This window comes from Pholis gunnellus (assembly GCF_910591455.1).
Source record: "Pholis gunnellus genome assembly, chromosome: 6".
NCBI classification, from domain to species: domain Eukaryota; kingdom Metazoa; phylum Chordata; class Actinopteri; order Perciformes; family Pholidae; genus Pholis; species Pholis gunnellus.
This window is the reverse complement of record NC_136532.1, coordinates 5,349,657-5,374,740: the sequence shown is the minus strand read 5'-3', so window position 1 is coordinate 5,374,740 and position 25,084 is coordinate 5,349,657. Positions and strand designations below refer to the sequence as shown.

Genomic DNA, 25,084 nt, shown 5'->3' with positions numbered 1-25,084 from the left:
TAAATCAATTATCTATTATTATTATTATTATTATTATTATTATTATTATTATAGGTTAAACTATCCATTAGTAGACCTATATAAATACATTAAAAGTAGCTCCGCCTTCACAATCTGCAGCATTAAAGTGATGTACACATTAATGCATCAATAATTATAATCCAATTATATAATACCTATATATTATTTTAAATTGGGCCATTCTGCATGATGAGTACATCTACTTTTGTCACTTTTAGTGTATTTGGATTCTCATGCTGTTGTACTTTCACTTGTAGCAGAGGCATTCTGCACTGTGCTCCACAAGACTCATGACCACAGCATGTTTAAATCCTGGTTACAAGTTGTTAGCATTAGCAGCGTGAAATGTAATGAGCCCCCCCCCCCCCCCCCCCCCCCTCTGTTATCTCCCTGCTCACAGAACAACTCTTATTAAAATGCGGCAAACGCTCCTCGTGTGTGTGTTTGTGGGGGGGGGGGGGGGGGGGGGGGGGAGCACTCAACACGTCTGGAAAACTCGCAGCACTCACCGCCGCTTGATTTGTGTTGTCTGGGTGGATTGCAGCATCTTGTAGCTCCGCCCTCGATTACTCAGCCTGCTCGACGTACGGGTTGCTGCGCAGCGCGTGAGAGCAGAAGCGTCCGACTCGACTCGTAGGGAGAGCAGCGGAGGAGCTCAGATTAGTGTTGTTGTAGCGGAAAATAAAATACCTTCGCTGCAGTTTCACACGCTGAGACCTCTGGATTTAAAAGCCCACCGCGGTTTCCTCTCATGTTTGACCGAGAGGAAGGAGGGGTATAAACAGGGGTTGTGTGCGCGCGCGCGTGTGTGTGTGTGTGTATGTGCGCGTGTGTGTGTGTGTGTGTGTGTGTGTTCTCTCTCACTGCGAGAAGTTTTGAACGCGGAGTTGTGAAGAGTAGTTTTCGGCTGGGCTGACCGAGCTGCCCGCTGTGCTTCCCTCCTGCCCCCGGCCGTAAGCGACCCGCCGCTGTCTTGCTCTTCCTCCAGCAGCGGCCGGAATCATGGCGCTCAGAGCCCGGGCGCTGTATGACTTCAACTCGGAGAACCCCGGGGAGGTGTCGGTGAGGGAGAACGAGGTCCTGACTCTATACAGCGAGCAGGACATCGACGGCTGGTTCGAGGGGTCGAACAGCCGAGGGGAGAGGGGGCTGTTCCCCGCATCCTACGTGGAGGTCCTGCGGAACGACGTCGCCTCAGCGCTCAACAACAACAGCAGCGCCGGCGGCGGCACATCTGGGGAAACTTACCCGGACTCCCGGTACGCGAACGTCCCGCCGGGAGGTTTTGACGGCTCGAACAAGCCTCAGAATAAAGTCGAGAACTTTTCCAAACCACCTGCGCCCAGTTTCGCCACTTTCTCGGCCCCCACGCAGCAGCAGCAGCAGCCCTCTTACCAGCAGCCCAGCCAGGGGAGCGACGATGACTGGGACGATGACTGGGACGACAGCTCGACCGTTGCAGACGAACCGGGGACTGTGGGAGGAAGGTATCGTGACTTTGAGGGCAACGGGCCGTCCACTTACAGGGTGTCAATATCCTCCATGTCGAGAGGTAATGCACAGCAAGCGAAGAGCTCCGCCACGGTCAGCAGGAACCTGAACCGGTTCTCGACCTTCGTGAAGTCCGGAGGGGAGGCGTTCGTGCTCGGGGAGGCTTCGGGCTTCGTGAAGGACGGGGACAAGATCTGCGTGGTGCTGGGCCAGCATGGCCCCGAGTGGCAGGAGAACCCGTACCCGTTCGCGTGCACGATCGACGACCCCACCAAGCAGACCAAGTTCAAGGGCATGAAGAGCTACATCTCCTACAAGCTGACGCCCACGCACACGCAGACCCAGGTGAACCGGAGGTACAAGCACTTCGACTGGCTGTACGCGCGGCTGGTGGAGAAGTTCCCTGTCATCTCGGTGCCGCACATCCCGGAGAAGCAGGCCACGGGCCGCTTCGAGGAGGACTTCATCTCCAAGCGCAGGAAGGGCCTCATGTGGTGGATGAACCACATGACGAGCCACCCGGTGCTGGCGCGGTGCGACGTCTTCCAGCATTTCCTCAGCTGCAACAGCGCGGACGAGAAGGCCTGGAAGCAGGGCAAGAGGAAGGCGGAGAAGGACGAGATGGTCGGGGCCAACTTCTTCCTCACCATCAGCACCCCCGCGGCGCCGCTCGACTTCCAGGAGGTCGAGAGCAAGATCGATGGGTTCAAGAGCTTCACCAAGCGGATGGACGACGGCGCGCTGCAGCTCAGCGCCACCGCCAACGAGTTCGCCCGCAAGCAGATCACCGGCTTCAGGAAGGAGTACCAGAAGGTGGGCCTGTCGTTCAAGGTGCTCGGCCAAGCCTTCGAGATGGACCAGCAGGCGTACTCCGCCGGGCTCAACCAGGCCATCTCGTTCACCGGCGACGCGTACGAGGCCATCGGGGAGTATTTCGCCGAGCAGCCGAGCAAGGACCTCGACCCCATCATGGATTTGTTAGCTCTTTATCAAGGACACCTGGCGAACTACCCTGACATCATCCACGTGCAGAAAGGTACATCGGCAACACCGCCATACACGCGCTACACACCTCTGACTCACCGGTTTATTACTTTGTGTGTAAGGCTGCTTTCACTGACATCAGGACACTTCTATGTTTAGTACAATTCTTTCCTAGAATATAATTAAAGACTAATATTGTTGAAACATTACACTAAAGACAAGGCCATTATAAACCCTTAACATCACAAAGGTGTAAAGGATAAATACAACTCAAATCCAAAACAACACAAGGAACCCCCCCCCCCCCCCCCCCCCAGCGCACACAATGATAACAAAAATAGTACATGTGGGATCATAAATCTGGACTCCAAACCTCACTTTCCACCACAGGTTTGGCTGAGGTTCAGTGTTTTTTTAAGTGTTTGCCGGCCTGGAAAAGATAAACAAAGTGGCTTTTGAGTCCGTCTGTTTTTACTTGTTGTCAACAGCAAAGGAAGCTGTCAGGTTACAGGTGAAGCTTGCGGCACTTTGCAAAACAAATAGACCGCGTTTGCATGCTGCTGCTGCTGCCTCGGTTTGTTTCAGCAATGTGTTTGATTTTCCATTACAGGGTGTCACATACACGGCATCAGTGCCCCGGAGACGCAGAGTGTCACACTCATTTGCAGCCAAATCCCTCATATAAGTCCTCGTGTTTTGTTGTCAATATTGGACTAATGTAGGACGTCCTCCTGCATGACCCTCACCACGGCGATTGTGCTCACCGTGTGCGGCAAAATGTTGATGTTGAGTTGTGTTTGTGTTCGGAGGGAAGCTCTCGTACCACGCGTGGGAAATCTTCTGATGGGAAAAGAGAACGGGGATAATGTTTAGGGTCGATCTGCCCCACTTTGTGAACAGTTACATGGGGCTTAGTGCTCCCGTTTGGTAGATGAAATCTCTTTACAATCACATGAAACCTACATCTTTACCATCACTGCCAACTGGAAATTGAGAAGCCTTTCTGAATCTGTGCCACGTGGGACACCGTACAGGAGACAGGGCTCAATATGCACAGAGGATGATGTGATCTAATCCTTCTCATTCCATGCTTTATGTTCAGATTATGCTCTGACTTGTATTTAAAACAAACTGGGCGATTATTCAATATGATCACATCTGGAGGAAATCATATGTTGTGATACACATTTAAGGCATCTAAAATTGATAATAACAAGCACACACTAACTCCTAATTTCTCAGAAAATCTAATGTGTAATATTTATTTTGGGTGAGGGGGTATCGTTTGAAAATTGATTTGGATTTTGTTTTTACATCTCACTTTACATTATAGTAAACATATCGTCTTAATCAGAGTACTCTGTGTTTGTGTCAGTGTATCGCTGAAAATACTGGCTTTACCATGTGATTATTTTCATACAGACTATTTGTTTATTAAATACCGTCATAGATATGCAATGACCCGTATATTACCAGGTATACATGCATCCTCGCCTGTCGACATCTCAGTTTATCACTTTGGCTTTTACAAACACTGGGACCATTCAGTCCACACCATGACACGGGACCGACTGTGTTTAGGCTGCAGTTGGGACACAAATACTTCCCCAGTCAGCTCAAATCAAGTTTGCCACGTCAGCCCCCCCCCCCCCCCCCCCCTCCACACACACACACACACATAGCCCAAATAAGGCGAACACGCAAACAGTCCGGTGTGACAACCCCAGCCCCGTTGCCACAGATAAGAAGGTCTGAAGGAGCCACGTGGAGACGTTTAGTCTTGTTTTCTTTCGTGGACTGAGGATGTTTAGTTCCTCCGGTCCGGTTTCTGTTCCTTTTTTTGTGTGCATCCCTTTTCCCCCTTAATCATTAAGCGAGTGTAGACTGAATTCTTTATTAATTAATTTCTATTAAGGAAAAGTAAAGAGATAAAAAACAGATAAAAACCACAATCAGAATCTTTGTGTAACCTGCTATCTGCCATTAACAGTTAAAGTGCACATTCAATATTATTTTTTGAAGTTCCCTCGTTCTGGACAGCTGAGTGGCTGCTTGCTACTCAAACTGCCTACATGTTTCCAGGGAGCGTTGGAGAAGGTACTTGACATTCACTCTCCAGTCTCACCTGGAATCACCCGGCACTTGACAACTGTTAACACAGCATGCAAAATGACTGTAATTAGTAAGAGTAGGTGTGTTTTTTTAATTTTTTTATAATCACTGCATTTCTCTTTGGTATCATTGTGTGAAGACAATACTTCTGTCTGGCCCCTTGTCTGCTCTCCTTTCTATCTCTCGTATATTTAATAAAACACTTCCTGTCCCGCCCGTCGCTCGCACTCGAGTACGTCTTTCCTGTTGAACCGTGTGGAGGAAATGTGCACGAGTGCTAATATTCTTCTGTTATGAGGTGAGCCTCGTGATATGTTTCTCCCGGTTTGACACCTGAAGGGAGGCTAGGCCACAACCTCTGTCGTAGACCAGAGACAGAAGTGGTCGCACGGAAACTCGTTGGGGCCACGTGGGTCAGCCGGGACTCACCGGTGCCGTATTCTGGAGCGATAATCAAGATTTGAGGTCAGTGGGAAAGTCCAATGGCGACCGTAGCGGCTTTAAAAGTGGCCTCCTCCCTATTAAAGAGGTTATCTCTTGTGGTCATATCACTGTTGCTCTCTTTAGGAAGAAGCCTGTCAAAGCATGGCTCGTCAGCCTTATCAACAACCCAATTCCATTTTTAGCCCCCTGATGTCTGTCTCGTTAGGGCCGCAGACGAAGGTTTTATTTGTCCCATTGGAAATGACCAGTGAAACGGGAGCCGGACATCACCGCATCGATCGCCACCTCCTCGGGGGCCACCATTAGCCATTAGCGCGGGGCCCATGATATCGACATCATATCTGGTGTTGCTTTTTTAGAAACTTATCGAGCTTCACGTCTTTTATGTTTGTATATTTTTTTTGTATTGTTGTCCTAATGCGATGCTGAAGCTGTCAGATCGGGACAGGGTTTTGTTGTTTCTGCTCAGTTCAGGCTCTTGAGAAAGAGGAAGGGAGGACGGGGGGGTTTCGTAAAAGCTCGCTGTTTACAATCCAAAGATAGAGTTCACTTTGACCGATTACTCGAGGAGCTGTACTTTTTCTTTTAAACACGTTAGTCTTATTTAGGGTCATTGAAGCTCAGTAGGGGGCCCTGAAGATTTTAAGCATTCGAATGGATACATTGAAAAAAGGTCCTCATGTAGAGGGGAAATATATTTTGGTCTCTATTTGTCGAACAAATATTGAAATGCAACCAGTTCTTGTTCAAACATTTACTCAGAGCGATAATATTGATGTTGCCTGCAGTGTTTCTTAATAGAAAGAAAAAAACATGTTGTTGACTTTAGACAAGGGCATGTTATCAGTTTAGCTGAAATAATAGAGCGCACCCACTCGCAAACAATGGTTTAGTTCAGTAGATAAAAACGCTCTGATATCAAGTCTTCGTTGTCCTGATTCAGTAAAGTATTTTCAAGGAGGAGCACGCATCGGTGAACCTGTAAAACGTCACCGTTTCGTCTGATCTCATCACAGTTCGATCAGATAAAACAATGGCCGGAGATTCACAAAAGACGTGGTGATATCCTGCTGAGTCGGCCGCCTCAGCCCGCCTCTCCTCCTGTGCAAACGCTGCAGTCTGATGTGTTGTCACAGGCCATTTAAATGTCCTACGGGGTGGGGGGGGGGGGGTTTACCTCCGGCTGTTCAGATCAGAAGCGTCGCGGTAGCTTGGTGTTGTGTAACCGGGGATTACGTAAGAGCTGAAGCCGCTGGAGTCCAGGAGGGCCGGCTGCCACCTCCGTACACCCGGGGAGGATTTCATCTCATGTGTTTTCTTTTTCATAGAGTGACACTGCAGTATTGTTACAGTCCTCATCAATCACCATGGGTGATGCTGGGATCTGTGGTATCTCCAATATATATTAACACAGAAGCATTATGTATATGTATACTGGCGGTGTCCAGGGTTGTTCTGCTCAGTCTCTCGCGGCAGTAACCTGGGACCGCAAAGATGGCCGAAGCAGAAGCTGTGCAGGAAGACGTCAAGACGCAACACAACATTGCAGCTGTTGTGATGAAATGTGGTTTTCGCACTTCTTACTATAAAGTCCCTTCACTTCAGAACATCATACAGACAAGAGTGTTAGTTCACAAACTCTGAATTTTTTAAAATTATAATGAAAACCTGACTAAACAGTTCATTAATGTGTAACTTTACTTAAAGTGTAACATGGACACCCGCAGCCAACTGACGTCACAAGCCTCTACATCAATTACCACAGCGCCATGAAAGAATTTAAAACACAACTTTTTAAGAAAAGCCATGACATTCAAATCTGAAAATCTAATTTAAGACATTTAAATGATTTGCCGTAACCGTTTAAAAGAGACTGCAGGAGTAACAGTCGGTCTTGTAGCCTACCGTGCTCTGTCGAGCACAAATCAACTAAATGGAAATGTAGCGTTGTTACATCACGTGTCGCAACACAAATACTACATAAAGTAAAAATGTATGAAAGCTAATGCTGCTAACGTTTCACATTGTGACGGGGAGTAGAGACCCAGCTCTGCCGCCGACCACCAGTGTAACGTTAGCAAGAAAGCATGGTGGAGTTAACGTTAGCTAGCTAACTAGTCAGCAGCTAAATGAGAAAGATAAAACAACTCAGTGCTTTATCCACACACTCTTGTCATTAACAGTGATTCACCAGATGTTGTAATGAGCTCAGAGCTTCATTTCAAAACCACAGAAAGGAGAGAACAGGTTTGTGCTGTGATTGTAACGCTACACAGTGGTAACTGAAAAGGTTAAATTAATAGATGCTGTGGAGAGACACGAGGAGGAGGGTCTGATAAGAGCGCGTTAAAATATTTTTATTTCATAAATCAGATTAGTCCTAAACGGTCGACTCTATCTCAAAATTGGCCTTGAACAGATTAGGGCTGATTATTAACAGTAGACAGTTTTTTTGAGCCATTTTCAACCATGAAATGTCAATATTAACACCAGCATTGAAGTGCTTCATCGAAGTATAGTCATATCATTTAGTTTAAGGCTCAGGGCTTAAGGGTTGAAGGCTGTGTGGTTACTCTTTAATTAAGCGATTATTCAGGAAATTGTTCGATAATGAAAAAGTCATGTATAGGCCCGTTTGCAGCCCTGCTCCACAGACTCAGTGTCTTATTGGCGGTTCTGTCTTCGCAGCAGGCCCACAGAGATGACTCGCAGCAGCTGTGAAAATGATGTGGCTGTCTGTCTGCAACGGTTTGCTGACACCATGTTCTCTGACTGAACTCTTGACTTTTTCATAAAGTCTCCATGGTAACAACCATTCCTCCTTAGTCCATTAGCGAGCTTTTAAAAGGCAGGAAGCCAGAGACCTGTAAGGTAAACACCTTTGGGATTGGCATGTAAGTCTTTGGACAGCTGTGTTAGTTCCTCTCTCTCTCTTTCTCTTTCTTTCTCTTTCTCTCTCTCTCTCCCCTGTGTCTCTGCTCCCCATCTTTATCTTTGCCTCTCTTTCTGTCATGTCCAATCTGCTGTGCATTAAAGGAATTTCCAAGATTTGGGTTAAACTGCTGCTGAGGGAGCTACAGCCAGAAGGCAAACTGGGCAGACTTTGTGGGGGATGGGGCGAAAGCTGTGTCTTTTGGGGGGGTTTAACATATTTGTTTACTCTTTGTGCTGTAATATACTTACTTACTCCCTACACACACACACACACAGTGAGAGAAAGAAGGCCGTTGTGCATTTCGGTGAACTTTTAAAGGTCGACAGAAGCCAAAAGAGTGCAGGGTCAGTGAGTCCTCTGTGGTCTCAGATTTCAGGAAACAAGCGGGCTGAATCAGACTTTCAACGAAGCGCCTGTGACTAAGCTCACATAATGACGAGAAAATCCCTTGATAGGTCAATACAGGAAGTTCTGCTGAATGCTTTGAGGGCACAATTCGCACCTTCACCCGCCGCCCTGAAGCCCAGAGCGCTCGGAGACGACATTTACTCAGTGCCAAATGTTGTCAGTGGCGTTTTGAACAATTACAACAATGTCAGTGTTACCAATCTGTAACATCACACCTGCATACGGTAAATCGGAGTTAGTTCCTGTCTGTCAAAGTATCGGGTAAACCAATGTTTCTGCCACATTGACAAGGGGACAAGGACAGAACAAGTTTTGCGCAAAAGAACATCTCGGGGCGACAGCTCTCAAATGTCGAAAATCACAACTTTACTAATGCGACTTCTGGCTTTACCACCTGCTTCTGCTTAGAATATCACACTCCGGCTGCAAAGTCAACTAACCAAAAAAGGGGGCCACACGCCTTTCAAATTTAATTTTGTTGGCCTACAAATCAAGTTCAAGATCGGGAAAATCATTTTTGACAAACACAAATTCCAGGAACAACACTTGGGAACTGTAAACATACGTCGGCATTCTTGTCACAGCCCTGAGGATCGTTTCTTTCTTTGACTCCAGCCGTGACATGTAAACATTGCTAAGTAATTAGATCAGACAGAAGGTCACAACCGGTCCGTTTCTCTTGCCTTTCAGCTGAAAACTCATTACTCGTGACATGTCTTCCTTCACTCGGACAGAGACTTTCAGCAGTTTGAGTCATCCGTCATCCGCTCCTGGTGTTTTAAACCCTGCCTTCTGCTCCCGTCGAAGCTTCTGTCTGCAAATTAGTCGGCTAATGTTTAGTTTTGGCACCATTATGGCCAAAAGGCTTGTAAAAAGGTTTGTAAACCATCACGACTTCATCTTCTCATGCCACAATGTGACCACAGTGACGACAGCAAGTAGCTCTTCTTCTTGGTCGAGGTGAAACTCTCAGTATGAGTAGTGATGTACTGGATTTACTTGTCTTGCAAGTTATACTTTCTCACGATAACCTCGTCACGGTACATTTAAAATTAGCAAATAACTGCTGAATTTATCAGTAACCACGAAATGACTGTGATGGGAAATATCAAGTAGTAGACATTTAAAGAGTGTACATTTGTTAGCCGTGTTCAGATTAAGTCATTTAAGTTAGACACAAAAAGACAAAAGCCTTAATTTCTACAAATAACAAGTGTCACCTGTAGGTTTTGTCAGCCTTAGCTAATGTAGCTAGTTAAAGCTAAGCTAAGCTTAAAGAGGCATATATTACACGTACTGTCTCTAAAACTATACTTCCTAAATATAATTGCTCACAACAAGGTGAATTATCTTTAGAAACCGGGTCAATATATTTGAAAAAAAGGACATTGCGGTTGAGTTTTTCTAAAGTATTTTAAGGCGCTTTGAGCACCGCAAGCCGAGTGCCATCTAGTCCCATTATATTGCAGAGAAGGCCTTTATCTCCAAAACTAGGCAACTCACACCAAAACAATCTAGATTGATAAATAGCGCTACAGGTAAGGGGAAAAAATATGTAGTTTTCATTTTGGGGTGAACTGTCCCTTTAAGCTCCATAGAAACATCGTCTCTGACTGACTTTGTAATGTTTCCATCTGACTTGTTTTAAACCGTGTATGCTCTTGGTCGCTACGTCCATGGTATCGTGGTAAACAACTGAGGCAAGAGCTGCATGTTACAGGCAGAGTCATATAGAAGACATATAAATAAAGAAACAACATTGTTATTGTATAGCAGTATAAAACATGTAAGATCAGACTCTTATTTTATTCCTAGCCATCTATGAATTGCTTTACTGTGACATCAGTATTGGAGAAGAGCTAAATCTTAAGAATTCGACTTGCTCACATTTAGTTGGCAGTTGCCCTTATTCATATTACGGGCTCGAAATTGCCAACAATCATCGGTAGATGGTATCAAACTGCCAGCAAAATCCCCTTAAATGGTTATTTAGAAAAGGCCTATGAAGTGACATAATGCAATAGATATTTTTAAGAGTCGGGCCCCCTCACATTCCCTCACTACAGACTCAGACGTGGCTCCGGTTCTCAGGGAGTTTGGAACAAACTGTTCATCAAACTATTTTCAGCCGCCTCCCTGAAGTTATACATTCACTGTCAAGCTGTGCTCTTGCATCTTAATCGCAAATTATCTTGAGATGATTAATTTACTTTCCTGTTAAAACAAAGTCAGGCGGCCTGGTTGATGAGTTAATAAATGTTTCTTTTTAAATGTAGCCTACTTGTGGGCTGATTTCCCACACTGGTAGAAATAGTATCTATGTGATTGAACATTGATAAATAAATGGCGTGGGTGTTTCCCGTTAACGGAACATGCACTCTCATGAAGCACTCACGACAACAAAATAAATCCTGATTATAGTTTTTGCCTCTCTTGTCCCCCCCCCCCCCCAAAAAAAAACAGGAGCCCTGACGAAGGTGAAAGAGAGCCAGAAGCACGTGGAGGAGGGAAAGATGGACCGGGCGCAGGCGGACGGCATCGACGAGCGCTGCAACATCATCTCCTGCGCCACGCTGGCCGAGATCCAGCACTTCCACCAGATCCGCGTGCGCGACTTCAAGGCACAGATGCAGCACTACTTGCAGCAGCAGATCGCCTTCTTCCAGAAAATCACCGGCAAGCTCGAGGAGGCCCTGCAGAAATATGACGACGCGTAACAGGGAGCGCTTCTTTCGCCCTCCTTAGACCTCGGCGATCGATAGATGGCCGTGCACCCGCCTCTCTGGCGGCCAGTGGAGCTTTTTGGCAAACAACCGCCAGTACCGCATACTGGTGAACGCCGTTCAAACCAGCCCCAGGGAGAGACATTCAAGGGGATGACGCTCTGGTAATATTGACATTTCAACCCAAATCCAGGTTGTTCGTTGGCCACATCATTTTGGGTGGGAGGGGACTGGATGTTCTTGTTTCAGAGAAGACGTGTCATTTAATGAAGTAAGGCCAAACTTGTAACACAAACAACAGATGTAATGAGAATCAATGGTGATGATGGTGCCCCGCTTGGTCTGGCGGGTTTGGGGCATTAAATCCAGTCAACATTAAGAGCCTTGTATCTGCGTTTTTAAAACACTGTTTTGGTTGTTTTTTTTTAAAACCAACTGCCACTCCAGCACTGGCGCTTGCTCCAGTGGGCTAACACGCTGCCTTCTGGAAAAACACTCGAGCCCTTCCAGGTATCTCTCTCCGTGGACCAACAGGGACAAAATGTTTACAGTCGCCCCCGCGGAGCCGCCACCGTCACCACTGTCTCGCTGTGCCTTCTGATTACGTCACTCCGGTCGTTTGTTTTTTACTAGTTACTAAAAAGCTTTATATACTGTAAATGTAGAAATATATTCTATTTGTTTTTACAAAGCTACACATTTTGCAGGCTTAGAAGAAATAAAAAGACCACTGTGCTTTGTACGAGGTCTGTGTCTTTCACCCCCCCCCCAACCCCCCCAAGTGATTTTTAACACTCAAAGTGTGACTAAATCAGGATCAAGAGAGGATTACCTGCTTTGACAATAGGAGCCCGTCGCCTTACATGGTGCACAGCCAGCGCCGGTGCTTATTAAAGGGACGGGTACGATGGACACTCGCGGTGCCGGATACCAATTTGTGTCGACACAACGTGTTTTTTTTTCCAGGCTTAGGTTTTTGGGGTAGTGTTTCAGAGGCAGGCTGTTATAACAATGCAGTCTTTTTAATAGCACACTTCTAGACAGCACTGCTGTTTTTTTTTTTTAACCTTCATGATGTTGGTTGCATCAGGAAAAGATTAATATAGAAGCAGAGAAAATAAATTCCTCCTTCACAGAAAGCCGTTGGCTTGGTCCTGTGTGTTTTGTGATGTACTTAAAAATATGTGATACCTCATGAGCCCGAATCCAGCCAATAACTGGGGGAAATGATGATAAAACTACCTGCTGACAGGTTTGTTTGCCTTTTACCGGTCCTTCAAGGTGCCTCAGACACTCACACTACAGAATTTATGAACTGAGCGGCTCCGCAGGTTTCCTTGGCAGCGTCCCTGGAGGACCGGGGTGTGCCGTGTCAGTGTTTCATGCTAAGCTCACGCTCTGTCGGCAGATCTGCTGACAGCGCGTGAGCCCGGCCAGCCATCTGGGACATCTGGCCGCTGTTAGAAGTGCCGGAGCGTATGACAGCGAACACGTAGTCAACAGGAAAAGGTCAAAAAAATAGCTGGGTGAGTTTCTTTTTTCATTAGCCGTCATCTCCAGCACCTCTAACCGAGATAATGAAGATGCAGACCAGTGCTTATTGGAGATAACTCGCTCTCCTCGTGCAGAAAGCATCTCACTGTGCACGTCAACAGTTCTGCTCTGTCCTCCAAACCAGAATACATAAAAACAATACAGTAATACTGATAGAAAACTGCATATTCTCCTTCCAAGGTATTTAATTGATGGCAAATTGGAAAACGTAATAATGAAATAGAGTATACTTACTAGTAGTTACTAGTTTACTTACAGCAGTACTGTAATGAAATGCCGTTCTCCAAAGCATTGCAGCTTGTTTATGTGTAGTTAATGAAGCCATTTCCACAGGAAGAGCGGATGCCTTTTAATTCCAACAAGACTAAGAGCTACGTAAACTAAAGCTGGAAACCCCCGTGTCGGTGCCAAAGGGAAAGTCGTGGGATCACCAAAAGTCATGAATAACCATGAATAACGGGACAAAATTCAGGACGATTTAGAGATGTTTCACTGGGGTGGTGGATGGATGGAAAGTCATTAGGATTCATCTTCTTGGCTTCAGGAATATCAGTTGTCACGACATTTCACACAAAAAAAATGTCAACATGCTGGTAATCTCCAACAAAGTCAGAAGTTTCACACTCTGGGCATCACGAACGCCTGATCAAAATCCCATGGCAACTCATCTAATAGATGGCGAGATAAGATATTTCTGGATTTAAGCGGCGGACCGACTGTAGACGCCATCTGTAGAGCTACACTGCTAGCATAGATAACGATATCCTGTCATGTGGGAACTAGATCCGTTTGGAAACTCTCACCATCTTCATCTCCTCTATTTTTTTCAATTGTAATCTTTGGTTTTTCCACTGTCTTCATAAACTCAACAAGATGCACACAGCCTCAGGCCTTCGGTCGATACTGCCAACGCCGGGGGAAATGGGTGCTCCTGTTTTCACATTCTTCCTCTTTCCCGCCACAAGCTTTGGTTGTTTTGAATTATCAATGTTAGGCACACATAGCTCAGAAAAAGAACATTTTGTAATTAGCAATATTAGACCTACTTATGATAAGAACAATATCGCCAAAGTGGTACCTTTTAAAGTCGTGCAAAAACATGCAGAGTGCTTTGAGTGAGGTCATCGTCACCACAGTGACTCAAAGAGAAACAGAGGCAGTTACTCACCACAGTCTAGCATGCAGGAAACGACAGCTCTCGATTCAGACTTGGATTGTCCTTGAAACAAAACAGTATCATCAGTGGACCACATCCCACAGACGTCGAGTATGTGAAACCGTTTGGCCACAAGAGCAGCGTCGGACGTTCCTTCCACACGATGAACAGAGCATGACACAAGTGTAATGGCCGAGGGGTGAAAATGTAAAAGACACAAGAGATTGAGTGTGATTTTCTGGAGGATTTATTCTGGGAGAGTTTGTTATCGAGGCATTTCAGCTCCAATGACAAACATCACATGTCCAAAACAAAAGGTGCGCTTAGTGGAGTGCAGATCTCCACCAGGTGGGTCTGCATCGACCACTGCTGTATCATGTGACTGATTAAATAATAACTCCCGGATTGTCTAACCCCGTAGACACTAATGGGCTGTAAGGTGTCGTAAAACACTTAAAAACAAACCGCGATGTATGCGGACAATCAGCTCAATGTCATAGTATAATACATTTCATACATTCTCGCCAAAAACTAAATTAAACTCATCAAAGCTGTCTGCCCACCCAGCAGCGGCTGAGTGGCGGCGATGTACTCAACAGTGCATGTACTGGCAGTTCCGTTAGCGGTTAGCGGTTAGCCAAATACACCGATCGAACTGAGCTACAGAGCGATGGCCGAGAAGTACGCAGCAGTGTGTGCACTGGCAGTGACATTAACTGTTAATGAAATACACTAGCGGCTCCTGGGTGCGGTTAAGAGTAGTGAGTGAGGATGCAGCAGGCAGTCAATGGCAGAGTAAAACAGGCAATAAAGTCTGTTTTGAGAAGGAGTGAGTCACCGCGACCACGAGAGGTCCTTGAGCATGCAGCCATGACTAGACACCCAACATATTATGCAGTTTGCTGCAGCAGAATGCAAGATTAGCCGTGGACAGACACAGAGGTGCACAGTCACTAAGTGTACAAACACGCATGAACTTTGTGGCGGAGATAATAAAGTGGCCATCACTGCTTGGCTCTCATTATTTTGGACTTGCAGTGGCTCTTTGGAATTCACTGAATGTAACCCAAGAAGCACACTGTACCTTTGTTGTCAGTAAGGTGATGACCCAAAAATGAGAACGTCTGGCTGAACCCCGCCTCCCAGCTGCTCTCACACAAGTCAAAAGGTAATAATGCGACTGCATGTTTTCACCTCGATCATAGCTGAGTAGCAGTTTTCAATCCGTTTTTTCCACTTCTTCTAAGACGTGTTTACACATTACACCATCTAGAAATGGGTTTGTTTTCCCTTCGTTTCAATAGTTGGCACCGAGAGGCAGTTGAGAGCACAGGGCTTTCCCCCTCTAATGACCCGACACTGACGCCACATCCAACCACATTGCTTTCATAAGGACTGATTCAGCGTCTCGAGATTCTCGTCTAGATTACACCCAAATCCTGTTGCACTCTCCCTGTGCAACACTCACCTCCGATTCCTCAGCGAAACCAAGAAACTGGGACTAAAACCTCTTGAACTGGGAGCTGATGCTCATTTCTGTTTGTAAAAGTGAAGCTGCTCCTTCAAATCCCTCATCTCTGCTGAGATCCTACCACAACAGCACGCATCGTTTCACATCCGCTTACTAATACACCCTCAGCTCACCACCTCGGTGCTTAGAGCGCATAATTCCCATGACATAATTTCACACTTACAAAGTTTGACCCCAACTTCCTCTCATTGCTTCAGCTGATTAAAGCCTTCCAAATGTCACATCATAATGCCAGGAAATGCCCTGAGGCAAACCACAAAGATTTCACTCCTCATATTTCTTCATGTAATATGCTGCAAAAGGAAGTGCAAAAACCAAACACAGGATTTCTGTTGAAATGAAATGGTTTGTTCTAGGTTGCAGTAACTTATTTCAAGCCAAGGAGTGACAAAAAAAACAGGACATGTTGGTTTTTTTGCACGGTGTGTTGAAACAGCTGCTCCCTATGCACCGGTAGGAAAGGACTCATTAGTTGTTCAAATGTAGATTTATAGTTGTACATTTCAGTGGTAGGCTGCCTATTTGTACTTTAGCCTGTTCAAATTACACACTGAGGATTTTGGCTCATTAACATATGATTTCATGACAGCACTCAGGTTGCAAAGTAATCTACCAGCAACGTACATTGCACATATTTGATTGGCCACTGGCAGCTGTGGCTCGCCAGATATCATTGTGTTGAGCTACATAACATTTTTTGGCCCCGGGCGACCCTTCGTTTTTGCCGGGAAACCCGTGTGTTGAGGCCTTTGCTGGCCTCATTGAATTCAAAAAGAGGGCTGCATTTTTTTTTTCACGCAGGCCCAAAGTCGTTTGAGCGCTACCTTAAAGCAACAGTTTACCATTTTTGGGAAACACGCTTATTTGCTTTCTTGCCAAGAAAGAAAGAGCAGTTGATGAGACATTGTGGGCCCTCCTACCCCCCCCCCCCCCCCCTTCTCTCCACATGTAAGACAGAAGCAAACATCAAGTGCTCTTTCTGTCTCGTCTTTTTAATTTTTTTGCAGAGTTCATGCTTTTGGAATGTGTGGCGTTCGCCTGCACTCAGCATATTCCTGCCGGAGGTGGATTCTGGCTGGATCTGTTTTCAATTACAGCCGGGTCTGTACTGGCCTTTGATCAGAGTCTGGGCCGACTGAGGCAGAGGTGAGAGACCCTGTCCCGACACAGCTGACAGACCCAGGACCAGAGGGGATACTGAGCACTGAGGCTCTGGGCCAAACATATTCTCAGTCTCTGGAGAGGAAACACAGAACCACTCCCACCATGCCAGTTTCACGTTACAGTCCCAGTGGTACAATCCCTTCATGGAAAACAGAGTGTATGCATGCATGTGTGTGTGTGTGTGTGTGTGTGTGTTAAGTCCTCCTGGCCACCTCCTGAGACTTGTTTGAAGCTGGTCCCCTGTGACTTTGTCATACAAGTTTTACTTTTTCTTAATCTTCTTAACGTTAGTGGTGTGGAGCTGATAACCTGTCAGAATTACCGCCTCATGGTTGTTTGCCTCCATCCATGTCTGTTCAAAATGTCATCACTTCATCATTCTATCCTATTAGATATTTGTGTGTCATGTCATTGTCATAATTAGCAAATCAATTCTGGAGTTTTCAATCTAACCAGTGTAGCATTAAAGTATTGTGGGATTAACAAGCTAGCTAGCTAACTAGCAGACAGTTGGCTAGTTATCTAGCTTGCTAATTCCGTCACGCTTTAATGCTACACTGCCTACTAAATAAATAACCTAACAGCGGGCTGGTGCCCAACACGGCAGCTCTGGGTGTAATGATCCCTCCGCCTAACTGCCCGCCGCTTTAAAGAAGGAGAAGCTAGCAAGCTAACTAGCCAGCAATCCGAGCTGCGTCCGCTCTCTTTATGGCCCTACTGATGGGTACCAGTTAGTTGTCATTATAGCAACTAACAGCTTTTGCTCTATTCAAAGGACCACTGAAAACAGTTCAATGTCAGTTCTACTCCTATTTATTTAACTAAAACATATTGCCTCCAGCTGTGGCTGTTGCCAGCTATGGCGGTGTAGAAAAAACATATAGAACAAACAATTCACATTTGAAATTTCAACCTATTATTATTTTCTGTCACATGAGACCTGTGTGCATAGCTCTTAACTGTTAAACCTAGCTGTCTAACTGGAAGGTTTGGTCTGTGTTGTCATCGGCAGACGGCTGATGATTTGATCGTGGCTGTTTTTTTTAAACAAAGAACTGAAAGCACCTGATTGTTGTAAAAAGCATGCGTGGAAGGTACAGTGTGTGCGGTGTGTGTGTAACTCCTGAAAAGGTTACATTGCTCACCACTTAACTACACTTTACACTCTGTGAATATCAGTCAGGGGGTTTAGTCCAAAAATATTCTGTTGATTTTGATTGCTGCAATGTTCTTGTTCATGATTTGCTTGTCTTGTTGTAATATTTCTTTAATTTTTCTGTGTGAAACAACAGAAAACCTGCTGAAAACCTGCTTTTAACTGAGTCAAGTCCAGATGATATTTCTCAACTTCATTTTGAGGTTTACATCTGTTGAAAATGAACCTCCTCCTGTAAAATCTACAAGCACATCTGGTGTGTACCTAGAAAAGAGCTGAATCCTCTTTTCTATTTTCTCTGTTTCCATATGATATGATGGATCTGATTTTGCTATTACACAGTGGCCTTACATGCACTTCTTGGTTTTGCAGGAAGCGTGATACGACAAACGTTGGCCTGGTTAGCAGCTCACATGAGATCATCCACTGACCTCAGCACAGCAGCACCCTGCCCACTCACGGGGGCGAGGCCCTCAGTACGGGAAAAGGCTCAGACATGCTACACCCTGCTAATAAAACATTATTTTTAGGCTAAAATCACATTTGCACTTAAATTGTGTACTGGGCTTTATCTAACTCAGAATTAATACAGCACTGTTTTTGTTGGTGGCTATGGTTTGAAATAGCTGAAGAAGCACAGCAAAAGATGTTGCCTTTAGGTTTGTATGGTACCGGCATGATGACATCAACATCCTGCCACAGCCACACCCATTTTCAGTGCTACTGGAAACTGCAGAATAAAAGTGTTTTAAAACGCTCCACTAATCTCTTTTTTATTGCCCGCCAAAAATAGTTTTCATTGAAGACTATACGTCTGCTGCAGCTTGTCCCAATTCGTATATCCATTCCTTAATTACTTCCTTGTAAAAGTAGCAGCTATTAAAAATGTTTTCTTTCAGACAAAAATAGATTTCCAATGAATTAGCTGTTGCTATTCGTAGTCCTCAGAGGGTTAATATTAATGTTGTTGGTGACCTCCCTGACGCTTTTGCTATCGCTATAAATATCCAAATCTAATGGCCAGGTTGCTGTGGCGTTTTTGTTGGTATGTTCATGCTCCCCAGAGGATGGATCCATTCCATTTTGGACACTCCATGCTTTCCTCTTACACCCCTGAACATTCAAATTCGCAGGCATTTGTTGGAGGCATGCATGGTCTCGAGGGGATATACCTGTTTGAACCAGATTTCTTTTTTTATTGTGGGATGTAATGAACAGGACACCACCAGCAGGGCTACAAACATCTATAGTCTTAGATGGAGCTCATTACTTTAGAGACATGCATTTGTATGTTTTCTCATTTTCAATCAATGGCTGTGCATCATGGGAATTGTCGTATTTCTTTCGTTAGAGGAGGACATGCTGTGAGTCCTATACCTGGCAGTGTGTTCAGGAATGTGGGAGCACACTGCATTCTTTAGCCCCGGTTTTGTTTTTATAGCCCTCACACAGGAAGCTCACTCCGGTGGGGCCTCATTCATGTAGCCTGAAAAACGCTGACTGCCCTCCCACCCCCCCACCTCTCTGGCTGCTCTCCAAGATAGACACACACAACACCGACACATTTTGTTTTTTGTCTTTGTGGGCCAATGTGCATTCTCCCCTCTCCCTCCCCCTTCCCCAACAGAGTTTCATTTATAGCTCTAATTACAATAAACAAGCAAGAACAACTAGGGAAGAGCCCCCCCCCCCCCCCCCCCCCCCGCTCACACAGTTATTTTCTCACTCAGGAATAGAACCACTCGAATTTCTGTCAATCACATATACCAGCCAAAATGAACTGTACATTAGAGTTTTAAGGTTACTTGTCAAGGCCATGATATGAAATGCGAGGATCCCTGGAAACATCTGTGTTTCCAATCTGCATTATGCTAAAGTGATATTATAATTGTGAGATATTTAACTGTATTCTAAAAACAGAATGACTAGTTAAGTTGTCTGGAGTGGGAAGACCTCCTCAAGGCTACGCAACACTCACGCAAAAACTTTCATTAATGTTTCTTTCCAAAGACTGACCACGACCTCCGTCCACCTCGAATACTTGTTTGAATTTTAGTTTTTCAATTTGGTCGTTTTAAAAGTAACCAAAAAGCTCTTTTCAATGTGTTTATGTCACAACAACATAAATACTTTTCTACAGAATGCCTTTGTGTTCTTGGAGTATGCACATTATAACCTTAAAAATAACCTCTTAATGAAAATCAGACCAGAGAAATGATTTCAAAGGATTCCCTTCATTTTTCTCTCTGTGCTACTTACTTGTCCTCATGTGCATGGATAGATGAAAGGGCCTACAGGGCCGACATGTCTGTGCCAATAACACAGACCCACACATTGACTCTCTCGTACAACACGTAGTCTAGCACACTCACTCTCTCTTCTCAACACACAGACACACACAGCGTTTGACCATCTAACCGCCCTCTTTGTCCACTGCCACCCACAAACCGCAGTCCAGTAGTCATCAAACACACCAGCTGACATGGACGCTGGTGGTCTGACCTCTCTTACAGCGACGACACACGCCTCCTACTCTTACAGGTTCATTGTTCACAGGCTCCATGCAGGGCCACAACATGTGGATGAATCTATTGACCGCCTATGACAGGGAGTTGCCAAATCCATGGTCAGCGGGACATGTGGGAGTCGACTACACATGCGTTCGTGTATGTATGTTGTTGTTCTGTGAGAATGAGTGTGCCTGATGCTGTTAGATATTAGATTACACTGATGCACCTTTATGTTCCAGATGTCATTTATTCTGAAAAGCAACATTTTGAAGGCCTTGTTTGCAGCAGAAAAACACAATTTGGATAATGTTGTTAAATATATTTCAACACATTTTAACAATGTTCCAACCTTGTTACCTATTAGAATGGATTTGCATTCATATAGCACCTTTCTACTCTTCCAAAATACACACACACACACTCATATACTAATGGCACAGCCTCTCGGAGCAATTTGGGAGAACATTTTAGAGTGTTGGGTAATCTTAAGAGACCAAAAATAGGGTTTGTATTCAATTGTATTCAGTTCCAAATGGAAGTACAGAGACACAGTGTATGCTAGAAATTGTCATCATACACCATTTACCAAAAGCTGTCCTAAAACCTGCAGATGAGAGAAATCTATCCAGCAGAAAACCTTACACTAATTAAGGACCACTACCACACTTACATTTGCTGAATAAACATCATAGTTTTCCAGGCCTTATATTACTTTCAATTTGAGCATGATCTGTTTCTCTTGCAGATCAGCCATGTGCCAAGTAGCTGACAAAGAAACAGAGAAAAGCCCGTCTATGAATCAAGCAGCTAATCCTTTCCCCAGCAGATGCACAAGGACCCAGTTTAGCAGCAGATAAAACAGCGGCTGATACCGATGCCACTTGGGTAAAGAGCTCTGGGAAAAAAAAAAGAAAAAAAGAAAAAAGCTAGATTGCAGAGTGGCTTTCTGTTTTACTTTATCATTAGCGCCACATCGCTTTCCCCTAAAAGTCAACCGCCTCGGCTTTCAACGCCAGCGCGCTACATTCTGAAACCCTTTGCAGTATTTTACGTGCCTTGATTAGCTTTTACGAATAAACTAAATTACACTTTGTGGACGATACATTAGTGGTACTTCAAATGCACAAGAGTTGTTACTCTTGCAATGGTTTAGAAGATGAGAGAGAGTCTTTTTTTGAAGTCTTTGTAAAATACAACTGGCGGGTCGAAGTGATCTACTTAACCATCTGGGTTTGTCTCGGTGGAGCCTTATTAAACTAAATGAGCCAAGACTGCTTTGTCTCTCCTAGTCTTGTCTAGCAGGTTGCTATTGTTCTGTAACCCTCTGCCCCACAATTACCAACCCCTAAATTACAATGATCACTCTGAGATCTAATATCTGAGGGCAAGAACTCATCTCGACTAATTATCTCTCGGTTCTCGGATTCTCTCACACAACCGCATTAGGAATTTACATTCCTTGTACTTCAACTGTGTCAAAAGCTCAGCGCTAAAGCTGTGAGTGCGTAATATTGCAGACAGCTAGCGTAATGCTAATTTAAGACGTGACTAAGTGTCCAGCATGTGACCGCTTCCTGCCAGACATCCACATTTGGTAACTCCCATGATGTCAGCGTTTTTCTCGACACCAGTTTCTTCTTTCTGAGACTATAATTTGACATTTTCATGGAAGTACAAATTACTCATGCTTGCACTGTATGGGCCGAGTGCCAACTCAGTCACAATTTTGGATGAATATTATTTACAGTTTTCTTATTTATCAATGTACACGATGCAAACAATATCTTTTTTTTAATGAGCTGTAATATTACAGCTCATTAGAAATGAGATGGATTGAATTCTGTACAGACATGCATGGTTCCCAGAGGATAAAACCTGATGACTTTGGTGACCCTGATATATTTTAACGAGATGCTATTAGCATTTCAGGAGCCAACAATACTTGTTGTACCTGGACGGAATTACAAATGTGGCGATAAACAGCCGGGTAGCATGACAGAGACGAGCACCCAGGTGTCCGTTAAACAATGCTATGTGCACCCGACCCTGTCATACATTAGCTACTGTGTGTTTATGTAGCCTACTGTAGGTTGTATATAGCTAACTAGCTAACAATTTTGGCTAGCTAACAATTAAATAAATTGGGTAGCATATTTACCTTGGCTGTGTATAATTAGCCGAATAGCTGCCGTCTAACTATTCTCACCTGGGTGAAAATAAACATTCCGTTCATGGCGTTTATTTGATCTAGCGGCACTTGGTTTGGTACCTGCAAAAGTAAAGACATCCCTGACAGCCTCAGCTGCACTTTGTGGTCTGTGCTAATCAGAGGATGTTGGCACGCTAACATGGTAAACTAAGGTGGTGAACCGTTTAACGGTATGGCATCGTGAGCATGTTAGCATACTGATGTTAGCATTTATGCTACAGCCTCACAGAGCCGTGGGCATGGTTGCAAACTCTGGTTGTTTTCCAAATGAATGGGTCAACAAATTAAAAGAGAAACTGTGAATGTAAAGCCTGTTAATGTTTTACTCTACTCTACTCCAAACTGTCCAAATCAAAAGAAAAGGTTGGGCTGTTTGAGGTGAAACAGTGGTATTAAAATCATGACATTTTCAACGATAGGCCCCTTGGCTTCACTTTCTTGCGCACTGGGTAGCCTAGCACACAGTAGCAGTAAACACGAGGTCTCGTTGTGAATTCAAACAGAAACATTTGCTTTGGTTTAGGAAACAAAACCACTTAATTAGGTTTAGGACCATGGTTGGGCTTAAAATAAGTATGTAAACTAAATAAAATGTAAACAACGTGACATAAGTATGGAAAAAACTTCACAAACAACTCAACTACACTTTGGTACACGGACACCGGTCTCCTGGTTGAAAGTCCCGTGTTTGTTTGACCCACCATATGTAGTTTTTTTCGGTCTTCATACTCATTTTCACTGATGGGTTTACATAGTTACCTGAAAGCCCGGTGTGTCTCATACAGACGCTAAATGCCTTGTGCATCCGTATCAGACGCCGAGCAGCGTGACAAAGCGTTGTTATTTGACGCTTTGTGAAAACGGGCTGGGTTAGTCTCAACGCCTCTTAAATGTAGAACTCTAAAGTCACCGTGTAATATTATAGTGAAAACGTGGCCATTAAATGATGCATTTGCATCTAAACTGGTTCGCTTGTCGCTCAGTGCCGTGCCCACCTCTTTTTCTTTTACGGCCTGTTGTGCTCCACCAGACAAAAGACTGTGAATGTGACACGACTAAAACAAACCTTGCATCTCTGCAAATGATTTGAGGCGGTAAATAGAGAGTGAGCTGGCTTGTTGTAGTCTCTGGATAATCTTTCAGATCATCGGCATTCCTAAACACAAACCGGCCCAACTCACCATGTGTAACAGTCGTGCATGACTTCACCTCTACGCTTGTGACGATGAAAGAACCCAAACAAAGTTGGTTTTTGCCACAAAATGAAAAACAATGCTGGTTTGACAGTTTGGGATTGAGGTTGGAGCTCAGTTTTGGATTCAGACTGGGGAAGTACAGGGGAGTACAAAGACCGTCTGTCTGTCTTTGTATTTGTGTTTGTGTGTTTAGGAAGCGAGTGGGTGATCTTCTAAATCCTGCCTCACAGAATCCCTCTCCCTCGTGTCTGCTCCGTAACACCTCCTTCACATACGCCGACTGTAGTTCAAGTGTGTGACACAACATCAACGCAGTTTTTTATATCTCAAATGTTCTGATAAATTGGGATTGTGCGGTGGAAGAACTACTCTATATTTGACTTAAGTAAAAGTAGTAATACCATAGCGTAGAAATAATCATAATAATTTAAAGTCCTGAATTTCAAATTTTGAATAAAAATACAAAAGAATTAGCATCCAAATATACGTAATGTATCAAAGTTGAAAGTACTCATTATGTAAAATAAATTATACTATTGATTTATAATCGTTGATGCATGAATTTGTACATTACTTTAGTGTAGCAGCTGGTAAAAGTGTGGCATATGTTTTACTATATCCTTCAATAAAGTCTTATCTGAAGCAACAATAATACATCATAATTCATTTATTGATTATGTTATGTAGACGAAGTATAAAGTAAAGCTGGCGGGCTACAACTGGAGTAAAATTCTTTGCACAGAACCGTGTAAAAGTATTCACCTCCCTTGGCGTTCTTTTCTATTTAGTTGCATTACAACCAGGAATTAAAATGGATTTTCATTTGGATTTCATGCAATGGTTCTACACAAAATAGTTACAATTGGTGAAGTGAAAAAGGCCAGAAAAAAAAAGACATTGCTTGAAGACAAAAATAAGAAAAGACTTTTGGAGTTTGCCAAAAGGAGACTATTTTTATTCTGGCCCCTCTTCCATAAAGCCTAAAGCCTGTGGAGAGTACAGTTTAAATTGGTGCTTTGGACAGATACTCGCGTCTCCTCCAGCTCCTCCAGGGTTATCTTTGTCTCTCTTGTCGGCAGTATTTGGTCCTCTTTTGGCAGCTTGGTTTCCATTTTGTTATATGGATGTTATAATGGATTTAATGGTGCTCCTTTAGATCATGCGACACTTCTGAAGGTAATCGGTAGCACCAGATCTTGCACGCACCACTTTTCAGTTTTTTATTGTTTAGCAAGCCAATCAAATCATCTATTTTAATTTCAGGTTGTAATGCAACAAAGTAGGAAAAACACCAAGACCAACACCACAAAATGAGACGTAACATCTTGTTTGTAGCTGGTGGAGACGGGATTGGTAAAGAAGTTCGACCATTGTATGCTGAGAAATGCACTTTTTTTATATTTAGCTGGTTCCCGTTAATCTCTTTCTGCACAAAGTGTGTCAGACTGCACGCTCATCAACAACTTGCCGACGTTTGTCCCGAGTTGTGC

General features: G+C 44.3%; 1 protein-coding gene across 1 annotated transcript; it reads left to right on the top strand.

Moving 5' to 3' along the window:
• Positions 1-1,023: 1,023 nt before the first annotated feature.
• On the top strand, positions 1,024-12,240 carry snx18a (sorting nexin 18a; the record flags this gene model as incomplete). The annotated part of the gene is made up of 2 exons (XM_079160947.1): positions 1,024-2,548; positions 10,859-12,240. The coding sequence occupies 2 exons, from the start codon at positions 1,024-1,026 to the stop codon at positions 11,110-11,112; spliced, it is 1,779 nt and encodes a 592-aa protein (XP_079017073.1). The 3' UTR covers positions 11,113-12,240.
• Between the last annotated feature and the right edge of the window lie 12,844 nt (positions 12,241-25,084).